The following is a 12,520-nucleotide window of genomic DNA, read 5'->3' as shown; positions in this document are numbered from 1 at the left end:
CATGAATTCAATTTATTGAAGTTGTTTGGAAAAAAAATGTATAAATTCGGACAGTCTGGTCAATGCAAGCTTGGTCAAACGGAATAAGCTCACAAACAATATGTTTTAAAAGCTGCTTCAGTTAAAAGTTACAGCTAACTCATAAAAATAAACTGCATTGTTACAGAATTGAATTACACAAGGCACCAAGACAAGCCATTAATCAGCTTTTCATTGTTTAAATTGTATCAGTTTTTACTTGTTTGTTAATATTTACATGTATATCACACATTAGTCCTGTAATTATGTGCTGTATCTCTGCTTTGTCAGCGCAGAGTGCTACAGGCTGTCAGTCAATGAGGCGAATCAATTCTTAATTCCTTTACTTTCATCATGCATGAAAGCTTTCTTGTCATGATGAAAGCCATTTCCATAAGCTGGAAAACTGTGTTTATCCAAAACAGTCTTTTTATCATTTTCCCGAGAGAATGGTTTGGTCTCAAAAGCATTGACGGGGAGCTTTTGGGATGCACTGACAGACATCTCAGTTTGAACTGCTTTATGGACAAATGGTTTCTGTCCAGGTTTCTGAGCTATCGCAGGGAGGGCAAGCTGCTCCCTCTGGACCTTCTTGTCTTCCCATAGCTTCAGCAAGCGGCGCTGATTATTTGTCATATCCTTGAGATTTTGCTGCAGTGACTGCACTTGATCCTCTAATAGTGTTTTAGAGGTGACTGTATTTGCCAACTCTGAAGTCAAGTCATCAATAGTCAGACTCAGTTTCCCAGCCTTCTCCACCAGGGAAATGCACTCACGGTCCTTTTCATGCAAGTCATTGATTATGTCCTTTGTGGTCTTTCCATTGAACTTGGGGCTGCACTCAAGTCCAATCTCAGTGCGAAGAGTCTTCACTTGTTTCCTCAGCTCTTTGTTGTCCATGGTCAAGGTCTTGAGTTTCTGTTTCAGAGCCTCAGTTGAACGCATCCTCGACTCATACTGTCTGAGCTTCTCTCTGAGGACGTTCTCTCTGTGCAAGGCATCATCTCTTTCCTTTCTGCATTTCTCCAATAGTTTCAATGTCTCAAATTTGGACACTTTTTCACCTTTTGCATTTGAGGTGGCCATCCTATGGTCAGATTTCCAAATCACAATATAAAAAAGTAACTATTAAAAAGGCATTGTCTTCAAATAGAAATTATTACTCACAAGCTACTCAAATAGTCCGTGAGCATTGTGTTGGTAAATCCACTTCACAAGCACGAGCGGCTGCATGCATGCCTGAGACTGAGGCAGGTGACATTCCTCTAACAGGGTTATCTGTTTGACAGGCAGCTCCTGTGTAACTCAAAGCTGGGGCTAGAATGACCATTAATTAGGGCGCCACCATCCCTTTGACACCGTTTCAAGTGACACAATTCTTTTTCTATTTTGTTAATTAATCTAAAAACTTTGCCCTTGTTAATCAACAGAAATACAAAACAGACTTAACAAAGCCCCCCTGCATGTAAGGTGCTGATAACACGCTGTGTGCCTGTAGAAGCAGGCTTTACATACATAAGTAACATTTTCCACTGCAGGTGATCTGTGCATCCAAACAGTGACACCGTAGATTCTATCGGTTTGCTCGACCACACGACAGTTGAGATGGATGAGTTGGAAAAGAGAGCAGCAGCAGCCAAACGTCCAATTTTAAGAGTTAGACGCTGTCTTTGAAATGTTGAAGTTATACCAATCAGTTAGGATCACTCCCTTAAATATTTAAAATGTCCAACTGGTGAAAAGTACTGGCAGCCTTTAACGCTGTCAGGGACAGAGTCACGTTGCCTACACGTGTGGCAGCTGGGGTGATTTAAGGTTGTCATGCCTAAAAAAGATGGTTTATTGACATTTTCAGCTTTTACATGATGCAATTTTCCAGATTCACTGACATTTTTACAAGAATTTTAAAGCAGACACGCTGTTTTTATAGATGACAAATCCAGATGCTCATTATTAGGAAACTAGATGAACACTGCAGACTTAGGGTGTGTTAGATTGTGAGTATGTTTTTCATGTTTTTGATTTAATGGGGGAAAAAAAATCAACAAAACAATTACAGTGTTATTTAAAGGTACAGTTACACATTTTGGGAAATAGGCCTTTTTACTTTCTTGCTGAGAGTTAGATGAGGAGACTGAGACCACTCTTGTGTCAACTTCATGTGAGGCTACAGCTAGCAGCCGGTTAGCTTAGCTTAGCTTAGTTTAGCTTAGCATAACGACTGGAAAAAGGGGGAAACAGCTAGCCTGGCTTTGTGTGAAGGTGACAAAATCCTACCAGCACCTGCAAACTGCAACAATTAATACACACTGAAGTGAAGAGACACATTTCCCAAAATGTCAAACAATCTGTTCATAGAGTTTAATTTGTGCTTGAAAATAGGCTCCAGATGGTCTGTAAATCATTGTCATAATACCTTTATTAATGATAGTTTCATTAATAAAGGTGGGTCCCACAAAGACCACCAAGTCTTATTTTATTTTTTCCCATGAAACATTCATTGAGAACGGATATATTAAATTTCTTACATTTTATCAAATGCATTTTGTCACAATAAAAACAAATGAATCAAAAAATAGTTACACAACTTGCCTTGGACATATATAATGGGTCTTTGGCATTAGTTGAGGGCACTTGTGGTTATATCAGTTAATGCAGTTAACTCTGTACAAGCCTTCAATATCTCACCAACACCTGTAATTGTTGTTCTGCTCATACCAAATATTCTTTACACAAAGTAGACTAGCCAGTACCCATGAACTGAATATAAAAAAATGCATATACAAAAAGCCTTAGATGTCACCACCATTACCGCACAGACTGCTTATCTAAATATATGAACATGAAAATTATAAAGCATAAAACTATTGTACTACAAGAGATCTTCTGTGCTGTGTAACACCATACCCCATTTATCCTTAAGGAAGTTTAGAACCCATCCCATTAGAAATGACATACATGTCACCAGTGTTCATTTTCAGAGGTCACGCGGCTAAACCGAGTATGCACACTGGGTTTTAAGGTCACGAGCCAGAATGTCGGAGTGCAGGTGAAATCCAGACGACCAGTGACTTCAACACCACAGCAACCCGATTCTCTCGAATAAGGCAACAGGAGAACCTGCAATTTAAAAAAGAATAACACTTGCTTTGGGAAGGAGAAATCATGTAGAGGAAGTCCGGTGTCAGATGTTCTGCTCTAGCAGGTCAAAAAAAACACACACTCGAGCCAAAGCCACTAAAATAGGTCAACAATGTGGAACTGCTACAGAAGTATGCGGTCATACTTGATACTATTAAATAAGAGCATAAAAAACAGCAATGAGAAAGTACAAGGTAGAGAAATATGACAAAGGGTTCCCACAGTTTTTTAAAAATGAATTTTCAAAACTTTTCCAGGATTTTTCCATAATATTTTACCCCATTTCCATGACTTTTTTTCAGTAGTTTAAAATGGGGAGGCCCATATGATACATCCTTAAATTTTTAAATGCACACTCGCATATCCGGAAAACCACATTGCACTTGCAAGCTTTACTCTCCTGACATTCGTGCCGTCAACTAGCTGCATGTACCAAGAGACCAGACCAGCAAATACAGGTACTTCACAAAATGTCCAAACCACGCCACTTTAGAAGGATAAAAAAACTGGAAAAGATTCTGTAGATGTCACTGCAATTTAAAATGTGTTTGGATTATAATTTTGACAAGGCTGCATACATTTATTTCTCATCAAACAAATGTTTATGGACTTAACTAATAACTGGCCGGATATTGCTTATCCAGACATCTTCGCACATGTATAGGTGTCCAGATCACGATGATACCTGGTGATTTATCAAATATATTAGACTGAATCACCAGGTATCATTAGGCTGAGTGTTGTGTGTGAATAACCAACGAAGGCTGCTATACTGTGTGACTCTGACTCAAGCTAACGTTAGCAGTCCATCAACATTAACTGTCACCAGCATCATTTAGCAATTTAGCACAACAAAAGTGAATGTTATGTGTAATGTGTGCCTCAAATCTCAGTGTGAAAGCCTAGTTCACCCACTACACAAAAGCTTCTCAGCATTTTCCTGTTCCCCTCCTTATGTGATAGCATGTATCTTTCACCCATAAAGGAAGGTGCGGCCTTGGCGATGACACAATGCCAGTCTGGTCTATGTGTATAATGTGATACTAGTGACGTTTCAATGTGGTCACGTGGCGCAGCACTTGATTTTAAATTAGTAATACAAGGAACATATTTCATGTGACTTTAGACATGTTTTGAGATATTTATGAACATATTTTAAGTAATAGCCAAAACATTGTAGATTCATTTTTTTCATTCTGTTAATTCCAAACCAGTCTGTCTTGTTCCATAACTTTTCCAGGAATTTCATGACTGTGGGAAGTTACCCTGTATGGCTTAAACGTATCAGGTTATTAGTGTATTTGTACAGTGGGATCATGGCTTAAAAAGCTTCTGTGTCACTATTGTTTACCTTTAGACAATGAAAGGCTTTCATGACGAAGACGTGGCCTTCACCACCACTGTTGCAGCAGGCGTTTCAGCTGGTAGCGCCGGCTCTGGTTTGCTAAAGAAATAGGCCTGAAAAACCGAACACGAAAAAGAGAGTGTATCAACCCAGTAAAGAGGCAATTACAGTATTAAGAGAAACTACTGATCAATCATAATCTAAAGCCGGGGTGTCTGTGAGTAAGTGTGCTGCAAATGTCCAGTGTAACAGGAGAGAATATATGCATGGACTCCTGCAATCCATTCATCTTGCTCAGCCTTCAGACACGGCTTACTTGTAGACTAATTACATGAATGTGACCAGACATATGATACCTCTGTGCCCCTGACAGCATTCACATTAAGAAGTGCACTAACGGCCCGTTCTCACACCAGTTAGCCAATGCGGTCACAGTTTCCAATGAAGACAGTCTCCCCAGAGGGAGTGAACTTGACACTGTCAGGTATAGTCATTTCCCAGAAACACACAGGGCGAGACACGCAAAAATGTCCGTGTAGTGTAGTGTCTGTGATTGACACAGACAAGTTGGGTCAAAGCTTGGCCATGCTACTGAGATCATTGAGGACAAATGAGAGTGAGTCAGTCATTGTTGTTATCTACACCAACATGGACAGGCAGCTTGATTCAACTGGATTAATGACGTTGTAGTTTGCCAAAGCAGGACAATGAATGTTGTATCTCATTTCCCCTGACAGATTTATTTTCCATATCGCTCAAATTTGTAATTAACCTTAACAGTAATTTCATAACTATAGTGAGTAACCTTACCTTACAGCCAACAGCGAGCAGGGCGTTGAGCACAACAATAGCTGACATGATTCCTATCATAACTTTGGGGTGGTCATCCCTGACTGCAGGCCAGAAAGTCATCACTAGAACTGAGCCGGAGAGGCAGAGAGCCACGACGATAGAGCACCACCTCAGCCATTCATATGGGAGAATCCATAGGACCTTAAGTAGGAAACAACAGTGCGTTATATAATATGTCTCATTTTGTCAGAAATATTACACACAATCAATGCTCTAAATGTATTTATGCACTGAATTTATGTAATGTGTAGCAGCCACATTACATTATGATGAAAGGTAACATTATTTTCTATGATATGCAGTCATTCAATACAGTGTTCTAAAATAAATTTACATGATATATTGAAAAATTAAAGGTCCAGTGTGTAGAATTTAGGGGCATCTATTGTCAGAAATGGTATATAGTATTCCTAACAATGTTTTCAATAGTTTATAATCACCTAAAGCAAAGAACTCTTTTGAGTTTCCGTTACCTTAGAATGACCTATCTGTATCTAGATACAGAGCGGGTCCTCTTTCACGGAGTACACCGTGTTGTTCTACACTAGCCCAAAAACGACAAACCAAACACTGGCTCTAGATAGGGCCATTGGCATTTTTTGTGTCAGCCACTGTAGTTCTCCTACATGTTTGGCACATGGGGGAAGTTTCAGTTCTGTAACCTCATGACTTGATGCCAATAATTCCTACACACTAGACCTGTAATCACATGCTGTATTCAAATATTCCATTATTGTCAATGTTATCAAATGTTGAAAGTAAGTCTCCTATACTTTTTCTTGTTGTCAACAAATCCAATGAAAAGACGAAATCCAACTATGAACTGATCCGACTAACAAGTGCGACAGTACACTCGGGACTTTATACAAAGGTAGCAACCAGCTGCCAGACCATAAACAGCAGGCATCATAGAGACACAGCGCTGAAAAAAATGCAAATGTAGGGAGGCAAAACGCCAAACAAGTGTGAATCTGGGGTTGGCTTATTACTTTCACGTTCACTGATGAGCGTGAAAGCAAAACGTAACTGGCAATGCTGCATAGCGTACCCTAAAGTGTTCTTAAACAATATATATATATATAGTTATTTATTTAAACTGGTTAGAAAATTACTGAGCGTTTTTGAAAACGATAATGTTGTTACCCAATTTTGAATGATTACATCATCAATAAGACCAAAAGGGCTTGAAGCTGAGTGCCACAGAAGTTTGAAGTCTTACCACCGCTGGTATGTAAATCGCAAGGGAATATCCATACACGCAGACGATCTCCATAAAGGAGTATGACACTAAGTTCATGATCTTGTTGTTTCTCCACAGCAGGAACCCCCACAGGGCGAGCGGCACAAACCAAGCATAGCTGAAGATCGCTGTTGCAGCTATGGTCACTAGAAAACACAGACAAGTCAAAAATATAAGACTTTTTAAAGTTTCCTCTTACGTTCAACCTTAACAAGTGAGTCACGAATACCAGAGAATAACAGAACCTACCTTTTTGAAACTCTGGGGTGTACTTATAGTTTGGTTTGCCTAAGTGCACCAGGAAGTTGGAAATGTTTCCACTGATGGCAATTGCAAAAACAAGGGTGGTACAGATCCAGAATGGTCCTGAAAGCACAAATATCAAGTATTAGTACATCAGTTTGTGAGCAGCTTTGGTTTCTTTAAACTATACTCTTTATAAATATTACAGAATTTGGACAACAGTTCAGAACATGAATGCAAAATATGTCATCCCTCAACCTCTAGTTAGGACATAAATGTTAAACTGTTTAAATGCTAACCATAAAGATCAGGATTTCTGCGAAGGTAGACATGGATGAAGTTCTTTCCAGGCCATGGCAGCATTGATCCAATGATTCTTTCCCTTACCTGAAAGAAATGTAGATAACCATTACATATGTAAGTTCATAAGACCTACATGTGTTCTGAACTACTCCATATTACAAGACCAAATGTCACAGTGGTTAAAAGTCATTAAAATAAGTTAGAAATATATTACGTGATGGGTCTCGATGTCAAAAAATCTTTGGTAGTACTCAAACGTCCAGAAAGGGACATTTTTCTTCTGCCCGGAGAGAAGCTTCAATTGAAAAGAAGAAAATGGAGAAAAGCAAAATTAGTCAAATAAGTATTTGATGCAACAACATTTAATGTTTCACAGTAATTCATAAAAAAAGTGTTAGTGTTTTACAGACCTCTTCCTTGTCATCACTGGCAAGTGGGTCCTCGTCATCACCACCAGGAGTGTACCCAGCAGCTTTGCTCTGCCTCTCAGGTTTGGTATCCTCATCTTCAATGCTAATGGTGATTGCGTCTCTGTTGGCTTCTAACAGATTGCCAGCTTCTTCAAATTCTAATTGCAAGGCATGGATAAATGGAAAATTTTAATCCAACATTTGAACATTTTAGTCAACTATCACTGTTGCTACCAATGCAGCACAGGGAGATTTCTGACAGATGTGCGTTTCCAGATGCCTGAGAGAAATAACACAATAAACTGCAGCAAAACATCAATGACGCAATTTCAATGAGTAAAAGACTGAGGAGGACTCTCACCTTGAAATTGGAATGGATCATTTGTGGACGCCATTTACACGGATACACTCTCCGTGACGGGGCTCCTCTGATAAACTTGTCGACAACTTAATGTAGCACTCTCACAACAACGTAATTATAGAAAGCTGTGGAGAAGACAAACATGTGATGTTCAAGCTCCTACGCCTTATTATTCCTTTCACGTATGCTAGTTTCAAACGCTGTAAACTATGAGCAATACAGGAACAAAAGTAGCAACGTGTGTTAGCTTAAGTTAGCTAACGTTACCAAGTCCAATCTTGACACATCAACAACTAAATAGCTAACGTTAGCTTCCGTTGCTAACTGCCTATTGTGACTCTACGACTGGGAAAAATCGTAAAAGCCTCGATTTATTTTTTAAAACACACTGCAAATTTTTAGTTATCTTTTTAAAACATCAAATGCTTACCAAATTATCTATTAAAAGTGATAAAATCATCTCACTCTCTCACCTGGATTAGCATCGGCCGTAACAGGATATACTGGTCATGTAAACAAGACTTCTTCCTGTTACTAAATACTTTCAAAGTAAGGGTTTTAACAGTTTGAATTTTACATATATATGAGTATATTATAGTTTATTACATGTTATCTTTTAAGAAGTTTATTTAGGTTACGCTTTTGCCTCTTATTTGGTATTTTGGGGGTTTTAAGCGAGTTTCTGATAGCGATAGCCTTTTATTTTGAAGTTAGCTAGCAAAACTGCAACTGTGACAACTTGCACGGTAGGCTACAATAAGGAAATGAAAACCCTTGTAAAACAGGGCATGGTGCGGAATAATTTAGCGTTATAAAACGAATACGATGAGACACGATAGCAGATAATAAGAGAGTCTTGCTCAAGGCTTAGGGTTCGTTTTGGTTTTGATTTTAACTCAGTCAATGACTATGGATTAGCTAGCTAGCAAGCTATATTGGGTTTTTGCAATGCTTCAGGTGTTTAGCCGGCTAGCTTACTAAACTTGTATTTAAAAGTTTTATCATTCTCATGTGAAAAGAGCAAGTGTGACCTTACTATGGACAATAGCACCATTTATGTCCGAGAGAGAGGCAACCTTCGTCGTGTCCGTGGCATAGTCCTGGCACAACTAAAGCCAGTGTCATCATGCAGAAGGACAAATCGGTTTGTGCTGAGAAAAGAGCACTTCATATTCACCTACAATGCGGAGGGAAGTCTGAGATACACCACAAAATCTCTCTTTGACATCACTCTGTTATTCGTAGCTGACAACATTCAACATGTGGACTCTCTGGTGGGTTTCCCTGAGCAGATAGGTGACAGACTTTTTGCAGCAGCAGAGGAGAATCGTGTATTTTTAAACGCAGACATTTCTCCAAAAGCTTTGCAGTTATTCAGTGATGCATATGGGGAGATGGTGCTGGGATCCCTCTGTCTGAGAAACAGGTAAGTTATATCAGCATATCTCCAGCCTTCCAGTTTCATTTCCCAGAGACAGCAACAGCATCTATTGTCCCTTTCTTTTCAGATTTCCACTCTTGCACGAGAGGATGGATGAGATAAAAACATTTCATAGTTTGAAGTCACTGGATCTGTTTGGCTGCAGACTGGGGGATGATCATGAGATATTCCAGCATCTAACATCCAGCTCATTGGCAAGGTAATACCTGATTTCTCCGTCCCAAAGACATGATGTGAGAATTTCAGAAGTGGTGTCACTAACACTTCTGCTTTCCTTCTTCAGCAGCCTGATTCAGCTTTTCATTGGTGGCAACAGTCTGTCAGATGCCGGCCTACAAAGATTGACTGCACCTATCCGGATGTTGAGGAAGGGACTGGACTGTCTTCAGTTCCTTGATGTTTCCTGTTAGTATCAAAACCTTCACATTAAAGAAATTGATGATTGAATGAATGAAGTTCATGTCCATCATTAACATGTTGATTGATTACTCTGTTTCTTGCACAGATAACCCTATCTCAGCAAGGGCTCTAAGATATCTCACATGCCTCCCCAAACTTGAAAATCTTGATGTATCTGGGACCAGTTTGAAGGTACGACAGTTACGGTTGTGTGCAACACTTGGCTGCAGCCTATTGTGATGCTGACTTCTAAATGTAATTTATACCTCCAGCTTGGCACAGGGTTGAAGACAGCCATATGGGACCTGCTGGGGCTCATTTATTCCGAGAAACCACTGGACACCTTTGATCACTCAAGATGTAAAACAGCAGGTTGGGCCGAGCAGGTAAATATTTTCAGACGTTGATAAAAGTAAACATATGTCTCTCTAAGGCAAGCAGTGTTCTTTAATTACAGATGTAGGGCTGTTTGACATCTCATTAAGAAATACAATGATTCATTTTCAGGTTGTGAATCAGTGGGAAACAAACGGCTCACAAATGCCAAAACAGAAGAAAATTGATGAATCCAGAACATCAGCACTTCGCTTTTGTAAGTTCATCGTACAATGCATTCACATTGTAATTAGCTGTGTCTAAAAGTCGAGATTATAACAAATCATCTGAGATAGACTTGAAAGTGTTTTGTTCTCTAGTCGGCAGGCAGAAGTTTGTCAGAGAAGTACTGAACGCAGCACCCTTGGTGTGTGACGAGGATGAGGCCAAGAGAGAGATACTGCATTTCTTCAGACCTGCAGCAAACGATCACAAACCAGAAAAGCAGACTCCTTCCACAACACATCATCAAGCAGTGCCTTCGTGGCACAATATTAAAAAAAGGCAGCGTCAGTCGGAAAGGCGTGACAGTTCACATCAAAGTCCTCCAGCGAAACGTCTGCCCTCATCATCAGCTCTTACTGCAGAGGACATTGACTTGTTGAACAGCTATTAAAGAATGCGACTATATAGCATTCCTCAAATACCATTGACCTTTAGGCTCAAGTGAAAAAGAACAGTTTCCAGGATGATTCACACTGTTGAACTGTGAAGTCTTTTTCTTGGATACGGGTGCTGTTTGTATATTTTTATAAATAAAGTTTAGTATTTTGTTTGTGTTCGCTGCCTTGCCTGACATTTTGCTGATTAGTAACAAAACCTAGCTGATTTTTTTGCCTTCTTCATGACTATAGGCATTATGCTTTTGGGTTGTTGGTCCGCCCATCCCTCCGTCCAATTCCCGTGAATGCAAGAACACCTTGAGATAATTTCTTCAAATTTAGCACAAACGTCCACTTCAGCTCAAGAACTGATTGAATTTTGGTGGTTAACAGTCACTGTGACCTCACAAAACATGGTTTGGCCACAACATAAACAAACAGTTCACAGATATATCTAATAGGATAAAATAATGAAGTGATGACATTTTATATCCAAGGGTTAAAGGTCAACTGCGCTGTGACATCATAATGTTCTGCACTTCTGGCCATTACTCAACATCATATCTCAGAAACAGAAGGGAAAACATTTGGTCAGATACTGAATTGGTGACACTAATCTTGAGTGTCCATCTTGAAACTTTGGTGATTGTGATGTATATGAAGCATCCACATTTTCACAGACATGGATGTAAACTGTAACTGCAACTTGACTTGTTAGCAGAGACTTACAACCACAAGGTGGTAATTCTAGTTAGACAAGTGTGCTCATCAGACCATATATGGCAGTGTTGTAGGCAAATTACATCAATACTGAATTACTAACTGGGCACAGCAGACAGCTGCCCTGCCATGCTTGCAGTGTGTGATCCAGTTCCATGCTAGTCTGATTGAGAATTTGTTTGGGAACATGCAGCACTGAAACTTAACGCCAACGGACATGATAAAGACCTTAAAGGAGTTGCTGTATTATTGAATTTTATAGCACCGTTTTGAAGAAGGTCCCTGTGCAAGGTTTGTGTTCATGGTTTGTGTATTTGTAAATTATTTTGTTAAAAATAAATTCAGCACAGATTTATCATCGCACTGGTATGTTGTCAATTCGTGTAGTCTTATTTATTCCACACATTCTTTTTTGTCAGAACTTGATTTCTACATTACCCACAATGCAACTTGAACTCTAACATTCAGCCTGAGAGTCAAGTGTTTTATGCTTGTAGCTGCTAATGTAGTCTCGGCCCGCTGCAGCTGTCTGGTAAACTCATTCCTTTCTCTCTCCATGCCCTCAGATTTTTTTCATTTGCAAAGATTTTATCAGACCCCGCACAGCTCCAACTAAAGCCACAAAAGACTGCAATAGTACTTCCCAAGTCCTGTAAACAGACTGTGATGTGTAAAATCGGTGCAGTTCCGCTGTAAATCAAATTACCACACAGCAAATCTGGAGGCGAGGTGGTACTCACAGAAAAACTCTACATAGCACAGAGAGTGGGGGGAAAAGAGGGAAAGGTTAATAGGGGACCGTCGGCTAATTTTTGACTCTGGGCAAGGTTAATCAGTAGGCTAATTCAGTCATGAATTAAACCTTTTATGTACTGTGTAATTGCTGCATGACATGTCACCTCAGAGCAGTCAACACACAGTCATTTAAATCATCAAATACAAAGAGACGGTTCTGCAGGTATTCACACATATGCAATGATATGCTAGGAAAATGGCTGGGTATGCCTAAAACCTGAGAAGAGGAGCACATAATGCTTAAAATAATATACTAATATAGTAATGTTAGGTTC

General features: G+C 39.5%; 3 protein-coding genes across 6 annotated transcripts; 1 reads left to right on the top strand and 2 right to left on the bottom strand.

Moving 5' to 3' along the window:
* Positions 1-139: 139 nt before the first annotated feature.
* LOC117272149 (uncharacterized) lies at positions 140-2,213 on the bottom strand. Its single transcript, XM_033650903.2, has one exon. It carries the CDS (start codon positions 1,102-1,104, stop codon positions 346-348), a length of 759 nt encoding a protein of 252 aa, XP_033506794.2. The 5' UTR covers positions 1,105-2,213; the 3' UTR covers positions 140-345.
* Positions 2,214-2,365: 152 nt separating this feature from the next.
* Positions 2,366-8,974, bottom strand: yipf1 (Yip1 domain family, member 1). 3 transcript variants are annotated; one of them, XM_033651350.2, is made up of 10 exons: positions 8,950-8,974; positions 7,914-8,038; positions 7,553-7,710; positions 7,357-7,437; positions 7,139-7,226; positions 6,846-6,962; positions 6,576-6,742; positions 5,315-5,497; positions 4,511-4,617; positions 2,366-3,138 (listed from the first exon to the last, which is right to left on the bottom strand). In XM_033651350.2, the coding sequence occupies exons 2-9, from the start codon at positions 7,945-7,947 to the stop codon at positions 4,531-4,533; spliced, it is 915 nt and encodes a 304-aa protein (XP_033507241.1). In that variant the 5' UTR covers positions 7,948-8,038; positions 8,950-8,974; the 3' UTR covers positions 2,366-3,138; positions 4,511-4,530. The 3 variants fall into 3 exon arrangements, with proteins under 3 accessions (XP_033507241.1, XP_033507239.1, XP_033507240.1); XM_033651348.2 differs by lacking the exon at positions 8,950-8,974 and adding an exon at positions 8,387-8,437; XM_033651349.2 differs by lacking the exon at positions 8,950-8,974 and adding an exon at positions 8,344-8,408.
* lrrc42 (leucine rich repeat containing 42) lies at positions 8,615-10,903 on the top strand. 2 transcript variants are annotated; one of them, XM_033651347.2, is made up of 7 exons: positions 8,615-9,339; positions 9,422-9,553; positions 9,641-9,759; positions 9,860-9,945; positions 10,026-10,139; positions 10,261-10,345; positions 10,449-10,903. In XM_033651347.2, exons 1-7 carry the CDS (start codon positions 8,951-8,953, stop codon positions 10,742-10,744), a joined length of 1,221 nt encoding a protein of 406 aa, XP_033507238.1. In that variant the 5' UTR covers positions 8,615-8,950; the 3' UTR covers positions 10,745-10,903. The 2 variants fall into 2 exon arrangements, with proteins under 2 accessions (XP_033507238.1, XP_033507237.1); XM_033651346.2 differs by having other exon boundaries at positions 8,617-9,339; positions 9,638-9,759.
* The last annotated feature ends 1,617 nt before the right edge of the window (positions 10,904-12,520 follow it).

This window comes from Epinephelus lanceolatus, chromosome 12 (assembly GCF_041903045.1).
Source record: "Epinephelus lanceolatus isolate andai-2023 chromosome 12, ASM4190304v1, whole genome shotgun sequence".
NCBI classification, from domain to species: Eukaryota; Metazoa; Chordata; class Actinopteri; order Perciformes; family Serranidae; genus Epinephelus; species Epinephelus lanceolatus.
Note: the sequence above shows the minus strand (reverse complement) of the source record. Positions and strands in the feature narration are given on the sequence as shown.